General features: G+C 34.8%; 1 protein-coding gene across 7 annotated transcripts in view; it reads right to left on the minus strand.

Moving 5' to 3' along the window:
- The window catches only part of Cntn3 (contactin 3), a 319,453-nt gene that overhangs the window by 53,426 nt on the left and 249,950 nt on the right, over positions 1-16,077 (minus strand). For all 7 annotated transcript variants that reach the window (XM_063260258.1, XM_063260257.1, XM_063260261.1 and 4 more), the window contains 2 exons: positions 7,529-7,656; positions 4,752-4,927 (listed from right to left, as the gene is read on the minus strand). In XM_063260258.1, the coding sequence (XP_063116328.1) occupies positions 4,752-4,927; positions 7,529-7,656 (304 nt within the window). The remainder of the gene's footprint in view (positions 1-4,751; positions 4,928-7,528; positions 7,657-16,077) is intronic.

The following is a 16,077-nucleotide window of genomic DNA, read 5'->3' on the forward strand; positions in this document are numbered from 1 at the left end:
CAGCAATAATTTTTCTGGTACGATGCCCACATTTATGGGTTCTTTACTTACTGGGTACTTTCTCTTAACGATCGAATTTAGTAGGTCCTTCAAGTTTGGACAAGATATTTCAAACTCAGAGTGTCATAATAAGTAATTTGTGGAATGGGTGTTTTGTCTCAGATTCATATTAAAATCCACATGTAAACTTTCTGCCACATTTTTATTAGTGCATACTGGTTACATAGATTGATGGGTTTCAGCTTACTCATTCGTGAGTCTCCCACCCATCACCCCCCTTCCCCGTCTCAGCTTCCTCTGCAATTTCACATTTTGGGAGGAGGAGGCGAATGAGTGTAATGCACTTTGATAATACGAATGCAGACCCATACACTCTATTCTTCCCCATTCTTCTTTCCTCTTGCCTAATAAGTCTCCCTTCAACATTCTTGTTGTCTTTTTTAGGTCTCACTTTTACATAGTTGTACCCTAAAAAAGAACTAATGTTTTCTCAAAATTTTAGTACTTACAACCAAATAATTCTACAAAATAAATAATCATAATATCAAGTGATCACATAATATCACACACAAAGCACTGCTTTTAAAGATACTCTTTTCTACCACTGAGAGCTGGAAAAATACATCAAGCGTCAAGTTCACAAGTAGCTGCTATAACCAGAGTGCGATTGCGGCTGTGGGAAATAAATCATATTGAAGGGAGCCAGTTAAATGAAAGGCAGATTGCTTGTCACTGCTTCACTTCTTATTTTGCTTCCTGTGACTTTTATCCCACACACATTCTAATTCATCACAGTTCTAACCCCACAAAATGTTTATAAGACTGTTCAACTTGGTTCTAGATATTCTTCATTTTTAAACTACTTGTACTACTAAGTTTTATAAAAGCAATTATTATTTGCTTTTTTTTTTTTTTTTTTTGTGGAAGGGTCAGGCTGGCCTTGAACTCATTATGTAGCCCAGGTTGGCTTCAGACTCATGGTGATCGTCCAGTCTTAACCTTACAAGTTCTGGGATTGCAAGCATGTGCTATCATGCCTAGGCAAAGCATATACATTTAAACATCCTTATAATATAGGTGAACCCTTTGTGTTTTTAGTCTTAAATGTTTTATTTACAGTGAACTCCAACCTCATAAAGGGTCTTAAATCTAAAATTTAGCTTATTAGGCAAGCCAAAATTATCCTTCAAAGTTCTCCCAATCAGACTTAATTAACAGAACCTAGAGCTTCACATAAAAGCTAACAATGTTCTTTTGTTTCTCTTGAATTTTTGACTATCATTTCCCTTTTCTATCAATGGAAGCTAAGGTGTATTTATAGTATGGGAAAGAAAGATATTGTGTAGAGATAAATAATGCAATCTCTTTTCCCTGTTGTCAACTCTGGTCTGGAAATGGGTATGAAAATGCTACCATGTATGTACTCCTGGACCTGTGTCTCTTCTTTTAACTGTACATATAAAATGCAGTAACACAGATGACTATGTTACTGTCTTACTTGAATTAAAAATTATATATGAAGATAAATATATATAGGTAAAATGGAGAGAAAATAGTACTCAAAGAGAACAGTGTGCAACATCTTGTGGAAGGAAAGAAAGTGGAAAGTAATAAAAATTAATGTGAAAAGAGATCAGAAAGTAAGAAGCAGGAATTTAAGTGATCCATTCATCTGTGGATATCATAGAACAAGCAATAGCATCCGAAAACTTTGCATATCTGAATACAAACCCCTCCTTGTCCGATCTCACTGTACCACACTTAGGGATTTATTTGGTGAACAGTGAACCTGAGTAGAAGTTTTTCTCTTCATTTCATTATCTTATTTCTACTGCCCCATAGACGACAGGCTGAAATAGCCTGTGGAGCTAGACTTCTCCTCTGGGCGCATCTACTTTAGACACTTGATTAAATGTGCTTTTGTGAATGTGTACTTTGAAATTCGCAGAAACCTGTGGTTGACATCATTCTATTCTTTTTGAACATGCCCAAATTTATATAATCTATTGCAAATTACTGAATTTCTTTTGATTTTATAATTGTTTCCCTGAATGATTTCTTAAAAATGAATGACTATGTACTGAATATACAGTACAGTCCCCAAGACAACGGACTGAATTGGTTCTAAATTATGAGCTAATTTCCCATAACCTAAACTACTGCTTCCTCTTTAAACCTATGGCTCTATGCACCTAGGCAGGCAACTTCTCCACTTATCAGCTTCTTTGCTCATATTCTGCTGGTTTTTCTCAATAAGGCATATATCGATGAACACACTGGAAAAAAGATAAGCAGACTAGGTATTAATGTGCATGCAGCAATGAATACAGAATCAGAGGACAAGAGCTGTTACATAATTCCTGTCTCATGCAACTGAAAACCAATTTACTTAATTGCTTGTGCTTAAGGGCAATGTCATCTTGTAAGGCTTACTGTTTTATGCTGATGGGAGAATATTAAGTTACTAATGGCACCAGTCAATAAAAAAAAAAAAAAATTCATAGGCCATGAACCAGCATGTGAGGAAAGAACAGAATTGCCAAATGATGGCATTAATTGATGAAATTTCATGTTTCAGACACTTGACTCTTTACAGAGATGACTTTATGCCTTCGGTACAACCATCAGTGCTGGGTAAATGAGGAAAGTTAAATTATATTATTAACTCAAATGTTCTTAACTACAATTTCCTCTTACAGAAAGCAGCAATCTAGTTCAACCTTTGAGTGTTTCTTTGTAGCTGTGTAAAACATAATATAAGCAAAGGACTCTGGATTTTCAGTTCTTCCACATGCACTTATTTAGCATTAACTAAGACAGAGGGCCTGGTCTTAGATAAAGACCAACATCAAGGCTGGGGATTTAACTCAGCGGTGTAAACACCTGCCTGACAAGTTTGATCCCCAGTCAAAAAAAACCAAACAAACAAACAAAAAAAAAAAAACCACCCAATATCATTGAAATTCAGCTGACAAACCACAAATGTAACTAGCTAAATTATATGTAATATTTCAAATTGACTTATTCAAAAATTAAAGTAAAAGAGAAGATTGGGTTTAGGGGAAGAGTCTTGTCTATATTGTTTTACAGGTTCTTATGAAAGTTAGATGTGAGGCTTTTGTTTGTGTCAAGGCTCCCACCAAAGAAAGAAGAAATTGCAAAAGATCCTAAGTATGGAGTACACTGAAGGTGAGAATATAGACATGTGCTTTCTGTTGTGATGGAAGAAACTAGTGACAATTCCAAGGGCCGACACTTAAAACGACAGTAAAAGAAATGCTAAGGGTTTGCAGCAACTGATAATGTTTTTCAAAACCTTGAATCAGCTTTAAAAATTAGAAAATTAGTAGTTGAAATTTTACTTTGTATTAATTTTTTTCTTTTTTCTATATTGATTTCTTAGGATAATAATAAAAATGCACCACAAATCAAGTGGCTTTGAACAACAGACATGTGTCCTCTCATGGCTCAAAGTCTGAAATGAAGGTGCTGGAGGCACCATGTCCCTTTCAGACTCTGTAGTGGGTCTCTCCTTGCCTCTTCCAGTTTCTGGGGAGCCCCCATTCCTTGGCACATTACCTCCAGTCTCTGCTACCACTACCACATGGCCTTGTCTGGCTCTGCATCCACACCTGGTATCTACTCTGTGTGTATTTGGGTCCAAACTGCCATCTTTCTAAAACATACCATTATGTCAGGTTGGGGCCAAACCAACTTAGGACAATTTCATCTTAATTTACTTCATTACTTCTGTAATAATCTATTTCCAAATAAGATCACATTCTCAGGTACTGGGCACAAGTACTAAAACAAATCTTCTGAGATACATTCTTAAATCTACACTAGATAGCAGCCTTTTGATTTGTACATAATCCTAATATTTTAATATGCCAATGGATACTTAAACATATTCTTAATAATAAGCCTTGTCAAATTAATATAGTTGAGTTGACCATTACATGTTTTACTGATATCTATGTGTTAATATCTAAGGATGAAAGCCAAATGTGACGTAGTTTCAAACAGAATCAAATTATCACTGAGTCAGTGCAGCATGTGTGCAAAGAAGGTTGGCCTTGCTTGTCTGAATTTACAGATAAGAAACCAGCTAGGGGTCTCACTGTCAGACTCAGTGACTCATCAGCAATGGGTGACTCCCTAACCTTTCTCCAAATGCTAACTTTTCCTTAGAGCCCGCAGTGTTTTTTTGTTTTTTTGTTTTTTTTTTTTCTCCCTGAAACAGACCTCCACAAACCAGGAAAAACAATGAATTATTGGAGAGCATTTGTAGAGCAAAGCTTGAAGTCCCACCACTAATTAGCTGAGTGACTCTGAGAAAGTATACTTTTCGAGTCTTCAAATTTTCAACCTGTAAAAGGATTGGTCTTAAGATTAATGTCCAGTGCAACTGTAAAAGTACTTAGTAAATACAACTTACCTGCAACTTCATCATAAAGATGACTTTCTGCAATTAAACAATTGTATACCAGTGGTATACAACAAAATATCTGCAGAATAACATTTAACATAAATGCAATATGCACCAACTTTAATTAAAATTACACACTGAAGTAAATGTGCTTGATTTGTAGTAATTACAAACATAAAATTAGAACAAAATAGAATTGAGAAACAGCATTCTATCATTTAGAAACATCTCTGGAGTACTGCCAATGTTCCAGGTGTTTTTTCAGGGGCAACATGTCATAGACGCATGTAATATGAAATGTATGAAAAATGCCACTACTTACCCCACCAACTTTCTCAAAGTGGGATCCATCTTTCTTAAAATCCGTGAGGGCCCCATTGAAGTACCAGGTAAACATAATGTCTAACAAAGGGTCATGTTTCACCTGGCAGGGCAAAATGATACTTTCACCCACCGAGACATCCATATTAGAAGGGGCCAAAGTTATTCTCGTAGGTTCTATTAGGAAAACAATTTGTCAGTAAAATGTTAGCATTTTTATCATACTGAAAACAACTGGTACAGGAAAACTGTCAGCTGACTTACTGTGTGTATGTCTGCATATGTACAGATGTACACATACGTCTACGTAACAGAAAGTCTTCAAGATCAAAATGTACTTATTTTCAAGCAAAGATATACTATATTTTACTAGATCTACAAATCTGTGTTAAGAAATTAGCATATCTGAGTTCACAGAATATTAAAGTTTAGAAATTAAAGTCATCTATAAACAGTTATAATAATACTGACAGAATGAATTTCAACTTAGTTTCAGTATTTCATGAAATATAGGGGTAGAAACAGAAACAACTGTGTTTTTTGCCAAATTTCACTGACTGAGAATAGTATTAGCATCAAAGTTTAAATACACTCAACTCTTTCATCTTTGCATGAATTTGAAAAGCTCTGTAATGATATTACGAATAGGGACAATGAAAGGGACACTTCATTATTGTTAATTAATGCATTTGTCTCAAAATAAATGTCCACATGCACATCTTTTTCCCTGTCATCGCAGACTTTCCATCTCTTGTGAATTCCACTTCCTTTGACCCTAATTTTCCATTTTTCTTCCCCAAGTCTTAGCATTACATGGCAGCAAAAGTCTTCAAAGAGTCATTTGTAGATTTGGTCTGTATACACTTCTTTCAAGTTATCTATGGAATCTACTCCAGTCAGGCGTTTGTCCTCATCAAGGTCCCTGATGCAATAGCCAGTGACAAATTTTTGTTCTTATATTACTGGATTTCTCAGCTGTATCTGCTATCCTTGATCACTGTCTTCTCCCCATTGTGCTTCCATCTCTTGGTTTCTGTGATCTTAAGTTTTTTTTTTTTTTTCCACCATGCTGTGAAATCTTTTCGTGTCTATCTTTATGCCAAATTTCCAACTTTTGTTCCCATATTTCTTAACTCAGAACGTGTGCAGAGTTCTGCTTTCATTTTTAAAATGTCCTGTCTTTATGCATTCTTCTTGTGATTTGAGCTGGTGTCTCAGTTTCAAGTACTCCTCTATAAGCCAATAACTAACATGTGCACTGTCCTTGAGCACTCTTCCTATACCAAGTTTTTATATTCCACTACCTACCCAGCATCTCCACATGGGTGTCAATCATCACGTCTTTCTTTAGGGTGCATAGTAGGATTAAATTTTTATCAATTTTAATTCAACTATAGCCCTAAGCTGTGCTATGGCTGATGAAGTAGGAGTTACATGTGGCACTGAAAGGCTAAAGTCTAGAACTATTAGGGAACTTAATATTCTGTCTTTACCATTCTGTGGTAATGGGCAATGGGGCACATGGTGGAGAAAATAGATTCCCTTATTCCTAGGAAGAGAACACAACTGAAACACCATGGACCTGTCATAGGAGCAAAAAATGAAGCTCTGCTATTTTAATACATGGAGATCTGGCAAATCTACAATCTGCTTCACAAACCGCCCATAAGCATCTCACATTCAATGCCCCCAAAGTCATGATCTTCTTCCTCTCAATGCTATTTAACCATCAGCGGGTGCTATCACAACTGTTTTGACTGTCAATTCTTCCTGTTGCTCACCTGCAGGCAGTCTGGAACCCTCTCTTACTCTGGACCTCACATCTAATTTCAATATCTCCTGCAGACTCAGGTTATATCCAGAATCTAATTCCACCAATCATTTCTGTGGCTGCTAATCCCATCTGAGTCATGATTACCTTCTTCCTGGTTTGCAGCCATGGCTCTGAGAACGTCTGTGTCTCCACCCTTCCTGCCCCAGTGTTCTCAACACAGCAGCTTATCATTCTTGTATAAATGTCATTCCCATGACCTCATTTCTTCCCTAAAAGCTGTCCCTTGCCTCCGCTTTTCAATTCGACTGAAAGCTGAAGTTTTAAAAAGGTCTCCCTAGTGTTTAAATAATTGTCCCCAGGAAATCTGTTACTTTTCACCTTCGTCTGCCTAAAAACTTTGTCCCAATTTCCCCTCAGCAAGATCTATTCTGAACACTCTATTTCATGCTTCTCCTTTCAATATACACTCTTTACTTTCTCAATTGTTTGCATTCTTTTCTTCTAATAATCTCCTTGTTTCTTATTTTTATTGCTTATTTTCTTTCTAGCTGGGGTACAGTTTAAGAGCTATGAGCCCAGTACCTTTGTAGATCTTCTCACTCGTACAGTTCAAATACTTGTCACACAATAGATGCTCACTTTTTTTCTCATATGATATGAAGAAATGCATCAGCAACTGTAAGCAGTTCTTTTCATGAACTTGAACACCACCAGCAAAAGCCAATTACAATGGGAAAAAAACCCTGTGCCTGAAATATGTGGCCTAACAGAACAGCATAAAATAAAAAGAGAGTATAGTAATGAATGCGTCTTCCCATGTACACTATATTGTGTGAAACAAACACTAAGTAATGTACTCTACAAAAATAATAGAAGAAAAATCCATAGATTCTACTACACGGAGTGCTGCATATTTTGAAAAACCTGTGTTCAACATACTTGGTCAGCATATGATGTGATGCAGTGCAACCCTACTTCATGCAGTCTGGGGGATACCCACCCACCTGTAACCACCAGGAGTGTTGTGCCATTGGCTTTTCCAAACTGGTTTTCTGCTGTGCAGGTGTAGGTTCCAGAATCAGCTTTGGTCACATTGGCTATTTTCAGTCCTCCATCTTTTAGAAAAGAAACTCTAAAACAAATAGAAATTAGACTGATAAATGCACAATGATCATTCTTTCCAAGTAAAGAGGGTTTTTTTTTTTTAAATGTAATGTGTTGTACTAAGCTATTTAAGTATGACTCACAAGTCCACTTTAGTGAAGAAACATGCTCTTGTCCATCTTAATTTTGCAAGATATTTTTATGTGGCATTACTTAACGGTATTACTCAAGATTATGTATAATTTTGGTAATGACTTTATTAAATAAGTGTGAAGTATTTTCCAGAAATAAATCTTGTGATAGATTACTCATGGATTTGTCTCTTAAATTTGTATGTAAAAAAGGGTAAGAATGACATTAATTTCCTAACTTTTAAAACAGAACACTTGCGTGTATCTCATTATGAATTTAAAAAACCACAATTGATTCTACAGTTTAGATTTTGCAAAAATAACAATAAAAGCAAAAACAGTTGCATATCCAGCTGTGAACTACTGCAAATAATCAGCACAACACACTGAACATTACTTTAGGGTGTCTAAGCACACAGTTACAGAATTCTTACAGCATTAGCATTTATTATTTGCTCAAGGAAACATAAACAAAATCTTATATGTGACAGACATTTGGAGAGTACCTGGGATTACAGTGTGAGCAAACTTGAAAGTCTCTACCACTGTAGAAAAATATTCTAATAAAAAGCACAGTTACTAAATAAGCAAACGTGAAAAATTCAGTTTTGAGAAATAATCTGAAGGAGATACAAAGGGCAACAGAACAACTGGTTTCAGAAAAGATGAGAGTGAAAAATGTCATTAGTACTCTGAGTTTATGTATCAGAATTTACAAATTATGCATATATATATGTGTATATATATGTGTATATATATATATATATATATGTATATATATATATATATATATATATATATATATATATATTCCTTTACTAACCTTTCACATGCTTTCACTTGCATCCTGTTACATTTTCTTGAGTGAAAAAGTTACGGGGGGAACAGGGCTGGCACACAGGGACCTGTCATAGTTTTGGGTAGAGCTGTCAATGAAAGCTTTCTAACTATGTGATATTTTCTTGCCACGTCAGGGTAGGATTAAACCATAAGGATTTGGGAACAATGAACCTAGCCAGCTTAACAAGAAATATGAGCACTGTTTTTCAACTTGGGGAATTACATGGAAAATTTAAGCATCTAAGGACTTTTCCTAGGAATCTTTAAAATATATTTTATTCCTGATTTCTTCATAGATTCTTGCACAGTGCCTGGAATAGAGTAGACATTCAAAAATCGTATCTGTTGAATGAATAAATGACTCCATGCTAGTGGTGGCAAACTTAGTACAAAACTTTTTGTATCACTGCAAGCTCTAAACAGTCTGCCATCATTGTTTTATGCCTTTAGAGAGCCACTGTAGAAGACTTGAAGAAAGCCAGGCTATAAGACACAGAAGACTGACAAATTAAAAAAACATACATTAAAAGTGTTAAGATGATTATACATGCATATACATATATGTAACATGCATACATCCATTTATTACACATGTTCTCATATATATATATATAGTCATTCCTTGGAATCTTAGAGTGTTAGTTCTTGGGCTTTCCAATGAATATCATAGACACCACATCTGTTATATAAAATGTGATTTTTGCATACAGTCTCCACACAACTTGTCATACACTTAATTCATCACTAGACTACTAATATCCAACAGAAAAACAATGATATATAAATAGTTATAATACTCTTTTAAGGTATAAGAAGCATGTACATATTTGGAACAGTTATAATTTCTTAAATGTATTATAATTTATATTTTTATAGTTTATACAATAAGAAAATTTTTCTGAAACCTGTCTTGGAAATACTTCATAAAGCAATTACTTTCTATTGTATAACCCATTTTATGCCCTTCAGATTATTTCTCAAAACTGAGTTTTCTTATATTCTATATATTTCTTATTTATTGTCTTACTTGAATATTATTTGTGCAACAGTGGAGACTTTCTATGTTGCTCTCTCTATGACCCAGGGAGCTCTCCAAGGGCCTATCACTTATGAGGCATTCATTTATATTTCCTTAATCAAATACTAGATGCTAGAGATTTAAGTAGACTGTTTGCTTACAAGCCCTGAAGTAGAGTGAGTTGTGCAATCTTTACACAGCTCTGCAATAGCAGAACATGCAAATGCTATTGTTTGCCAGGAGAGAAACCACTGGGTAATGTAGTACCAACATTCATTGTCCCTAATTTACAACACATATAATTTTAAAGATTTTTTTCCTCTTCTCACAATCCAAAAATATATTAAAAATGACTACAGCCTCTTGAGGTACAGATGAACTACTTTTCTTTTAGCACACTTCACAAGAATATTTGTTTCACCTGCATGATTTTTACCAGGCTGCCGTGAAACTTATTTCAGATGCACACTTAGCATCAAGTGTGCAGCACAGAGAAGGCGCTCAGGTGAGGAATCAGATGCTGAAATAAGCAAAGGGACTAGAATGAGAATTTATAGCATCTTGTTAGAAATGTGGTGGCTCAGCAGAACCTGTGTCTGAACACATGATGGTTGTCTTTCTGCCTGGAAGAGGTACAACAATAGTCACACTGACACGTAAAAGTCATAAGGAGGCGTTAGAGATAGGCAGTTAAGAAGAAAGAAACATTAATTATGAAGAGAAACAAAATGTATCACAAATAAGCAGATAAATAGTGATGGGTTCCTACTCAGTCTTAGGAGCTAAAGTTGATGCTGCTGAACAATACGAAGAATATCTCCTCTCAATCAATAGCATGTCTCACAACCAATTTGACTGTTAATCCCTTTACTAAAATTTTAGAGTATGACACCCAAAAAGAGTAGTACTTAACTCTTAGCAGCCCTCAACAAATTTTATTTATAAAGAGAAAATGCAGATTTTTCTTGAAATTTAAATATATAAAGACAGAAAGTTAGTAGGTGTTATCAGAAGTTTGTGACGATTTTTAAATGATGAGCTAAACTCAACTGTGCTGAGTTATATAGAGTAGACATAGCATTGGAAGCACCAGGAAGCTGAAATTCACCACTTTTGAGATTAGTAATCCTTAAAACAAATTGAAGATACCTCTTGTTGACTGAACACATGTCGAGTTTAACTATAGAGCTTCTGATTTTGGCAACACAAAACAGACATATTTTCAGTTATTTTCTCATGCTGTGAATTAGTATATTTCTACTACAAACATAGAAATATTTGGAATAACAGAAGAATGAAAAACATTCTGGTATGTTAGCTTCTGTATTTTTCATGAAACAAACCTGGCTTCATGACCATAGTGAAATGAGGAACTATTTCAAACGTAAAGACTAACATTATAGAAATCACATAGTACTCCAAAACAAACATATTGACTCTCAAAGAATGCAAACTCTGTGTGTATCATAAAATTTTGAGCTAATTGGATATTTTCTTCCTAAATTGGTTCTTCCAGTAAGTCCTAAGAGGCCCACAGGGCATTTCACACAACATAAAAATAAACAATATTCAGTAAATGGATGGAGTAATTGTTTCTCAACAGAAAACCTTCAATAACCCAGGCCTCCCTACAGAGAGTCAAAGTGAAATTTTTATACCACTTCACTATAAATGAAATTGCTTTCTAAGCTTTCTGGGAACTGGATTTTCTGCAAATAAATAGAGCTGAAAATGTAGATAACAATGAGTGGCTCTAGTCTTGGCACAGAAATATTAAACGAAGATTTATGAGATGAACCTTCGAAAATGTAGTACTCTAGTTTGCATTGAAAGGTGTGCATTTTAAATCACTGTGGCATTTTAACTTGCTGATCAGTTTTATAATATACCTTTACACGTACCTTTTTATTGCTCTTTCCTTGTGTACTAAGAGGTTAATTATTTCACTTAACTGTGCAGTCCATGGTTAGTTTGGAATAAGTCAACATAATTGCTTTAAGCTGCTCTAATGGTCCATGCTGTAATTCAATGATGGCAGGGATTTCATGACTTTTAAAAAACCTTGTTTGCTTAGAAAGTGTACTGTTGTCTAGGCAACATTGACCTGTATTTTCTGATGACATTTAAGCATCCATAATAACACAGCTAGGTTTTAGAATGGAAAACTGTCAAATATTTTGCATGAAAAACAACATTTCTGAAAATATTGTTTTTCCCCTGACTATGTTCTGAATATTACAGTAATTTATTCAACTTGAAGGTTAGTAAATGCAGTGGAACTCTACATTTCCTCAGAAAGCACATCTCAGTAGAGATGAGATCACACGGGATCACAATGATTAAACTGCTGTATGGAAAATAACAAGGCTATTTTAGATGGCACTTTCTGAGTGCATACTCTAAGAGATGGATGCTTACAATTAGTTGTACAAGAAAAGTATTCACAATGCATATATTACAGGATAAATAATGAGAGTTAAGAAAAGCAAATATATATTGATGAAAATTCATGAGAAAATAAATGTCAAGGAAAAAACGCAAAACACTGTAGGTTATTTACAACTGCTCTCACCCCCACAAGCTCAGCAATAAAACTGCTCCCCCTTGAGTTCAAACATAACCTGCTGACAGTATTTAGGAAAATATTATCAAACTTTTCATTCCTTTGGCTATACTATTTCTGACATTCATCTTGTAAAGCCAACTGTATTGGCTTAGTGATTTATCTGGCGGGAAATCTCCCAAGCAAAAAGCAAAAGAATGGGAGAGATTTAACGGTTCATTATCCCACCTTAAAGTAAGCAACAGGCTAATCATAAGAGGCTGTGTTAATCTGCTGGACACACACTCCATGAAGAGGACACCAGAGCTCTAGAAAGGAACTCGTTTGGCTCCTTTGGATACTCTAGAGAAATGCACTTACTTCAGACCAATTAACACGTCTTCATATTCATAAGGAAACGACTGAAAGTAAAGGAACATTTACTTCACTTCTATTAAATCATGCTATATTATCATGACATACACATTTGGAGTTAAATGCATTTTTACGACAGTAACTCAATAATATTGCTGCTAAAATGAACTCAAACCTGTATAACAAAAGGCTCCTGAGAGAGGATTTCTCGTCCAAATACACAATTGTTCATCTAAGAAATTCATGAAGTCTAGACAACAATCCATTAAACACATTTGTATCTTTATACAAATCAGTATCTACAAAAACTATAAATATTTGGATATTTGAGATAATAACACAAAGAAGAAAACAGAGAAATGAGACCAACAACTGTCTTATGAATTCAAATTAAAAGAAAGCTTTAAGACTCAAATAGCCTCAATACTGGACAGTATTCTCTACACCAGGAAAGATTCAGGCTCAAATCAATAAGAATCAAAAATCATTAATGCCAGTTCTACTATATTTTTAGATTACAGAAAAAACTCATGCACAACTGCTTAGGTGAACAACAGTGGTTTCATGATATTTCATCCCAGTATTAGGAATATTTAACCTCCCTGAAACATGAGCAACTGCAGGCCTCCCTGTAAGACCTAGCTCCTGGCTGAGAGAACATGAAGAAGAAACATATCAGTACACACCTCTTCTGTACTCATACACAGGTGCCTCACAGAAAGAAGGTAAGGAACTAAGGTGCTAAGGTATGCTGCAAGGGCCACTGAAATTCAGAGTCAGACACCTTCTCTGAATAGGGCTTGGAGAAAGACTCGATTGGAGTTAGAGACTAGAACCCTGAAATAGAAGTCACTTCTAACAATAACACTGAAGGACAATAAACTTATCCTGCATGCATAAGGGATATTTTATCAACTCAGGAATTGGAGAAGATGCTGAATTATTTTTCCTGCCCAGAATTGATTCCTTTTCTTTGGTAGCCAACACTGACTTTCCTTTGTGGAATTTTCTTTGACTATTTACCATATGCATTCTTTGTAGAGCTATGAATCACAGTGCCCTGTCCTGTCCAGCTGAGGGATAGCCATGTGACCTGTTTTTTTTCTTCCAATTTTACTATAGGGCTATCACCTGGAAGACTTTTAAACTATTCATTGCTAGATCTAGGACCACATTAGGTTAGGGATGGAGCCATAGAATTTGCATCTCCAACAATTTTCCAGGTGCCACTGGTGGTGCTGCAGCTGGGATTACATAAAAACACTATGTCCACTATACTATCTTTCAAACTATGATTTGTGACCAAAAAAATGAACAAGATTAATTTACTCATTCTAGTTACTCGGTCCTGACAAGACAGCACTATGTCTATTGCATGGTCTATTGCAAGATTTCTGGAACTTTCCATTTTCCTAACCTTTCCTAAGTCAGGTTCTAATTTAGCTAATAATTCCGTGTAATATTCTTAAATTAATTGCAGTTAGAATTCCTAAATCCTTAAAAGATAGCTTTCAAGAGTTGACATTTTGTACAAAGTATTTTTCTATAAACTTATTTTCTCAAGTTTGTCTCTCTACGAAGAGTTTTCAGCTTAGGAAAGTTTCCTATACTGAGAAAATAAAGCTTAATCTTACATCAAGATAAATCAAGAGTGGTCCAAGAACCTCCAGTCCTGCCATGGAGTTCTTGCAAGATAGAATAGTTTTGTTCCTCTAGTCCAGTTTCATGGACATCACTTTTATAGATATGCATCAATACTTAAATGGCTCTTTTATAACCTTATCTACTGTTTCCAAACTTTCTCAGACACTAAGCTCCTTGGGCACTGGTAAACTCTTGAGGTCTCTTTTTCTATTACAGATGGCTGTGCACAGGCAATATTAACAGTTTTCCAACACATTTAAGGCTGGATCAATTCTTTTCAAGAGTCTATGGGCTAGCCATTTAGTTCATCCACTGATGGAAATATGTTTGGAACTTCACTGTCTTAGATACTTCAGTATCAGGCTTCTTAGAACTGCCTTATGGAGATTTTCTATTATGATGATTATGTATGGTGGATAACTGGCCCTTTAAAAATTAACTTGCATAAAAATAGAATGCTAATGTTCCATAGCACAAGTATATTAGTCTTGAATTATATACTTGTCCACACAACAAAATGTATTCCAATGTTTTCTAAGAAACATCCTAAAAATGACAATGTTATTCCTCTTCAGGAAGGGAGGATCCTCTTCTGTTCAGACACATACTCTGGGGAGCTACCCCATTTCTAACAAGATGATAAAACTTTCACACCTGTCCATTTGACTCTTTCATATTTACCTGAGTACATTCTCTACACTGCTGAGCCTGAGGTAAGTTTCACTCCAAACTTATTAAAAACATGCATGTGAAACAAATAACATTCATGGAAAGTATGTTTTTATAAAAAAGGTTATCTATATATACATTAAGCGTTTTGAGTTTTTAAAAAAAAAACATTCTAAGTTACTTTTGGATTGTGAGAAGAGAAGAAACCTTTAAAATAGGCTCAGCTACATTTCAGAGATGTTGAATGTTTGTATTACATTACTCAGTGTTTCTGTCACGAGTTCCCACACTGGGTTTGGATATACACATACACATTGTCTTGGCTTAGGGATAGGTACATATATTCCTATCAGATGGTTTTATTTTATCTTCTGGATTTTGTGGGTTGTTGATTAGCAGTATTATTCTCACTTGTTGACACAAAGCCCTGAACCAAAATTTTGAACTTCAAAGAACTGATCTGTGGGTTACCTGGTATAATTAACTTGTGACAGCCAATCCAGGATTCTTTAAATTTATGCTATGGGCCATACTTTGTAATAAGCATAAAGGTTTCCTGAAAGGGTTTGTGTTGCTTAATGTAACTTATATTTTAGGAAACTGGAACACTGACATATTTCTTCTCGCCAATTTTTTCACCTCAATGTTTACAATCTGTGAACTTTTAGAAACTGTCTTAAAGGCTTTCTTGAAGAAAGATTACGTAAAAATGAAATAAAATGGAAGACATGGAGTTATTAATATCAGGCTAAATATAATAATAATAAATAATGAATGATAAATATAACGATATAAAAGCATTTTAATTATGTGTACTAGATAAATGTAAGATTTATATAAAATTTTACACTATTAACTTTTTCAGCTAAGTTAATAAGTAGTATGGAAAATCAAACTCCTAAAAACCTCCTTATGCTAAAGTTAAAGGTAATGATTATTTTAGTATTTGGATATACAAAGTTAGAAAATAATCTCTTCTTTTTCTCCCAAACGGGATATATTTTTATATATTCTATCTGAATTATCAATTTTTCAGGATTTCATACCAGAAAGGATCAGATTCTTCATCTTCCTACAGAAACTGCTCTAGCAATGAAATCTGTATTTTAATAGAATTAAAAAATGTGCAAATAAATTACCAAGAGAAATGAGTTTTTTTCAGTTTGTTATGCAGTAAGAAATTTACCTCAGTGATCCAACTTATTTCAATTTAAACAACTGAAAATATGA

Source organism: Cavia porcellus, unplaced genomic scaffold (assembly GCF_034190915.1).
Source record: "Cavia porcellus strain 051 isolate PalLab524CR breed Dunkin Hartley unplaced genomic scaffold, mCavPor4.1 scaffold_13, whole genome shotgun sequence".
Classification (NCBI taxonomy): domain Eukaryota; kingdom Metazoa; phylum Chordata; class Mammalia; order Rodentia; family Caviidae; genus Cavia; species Cavia porcellus.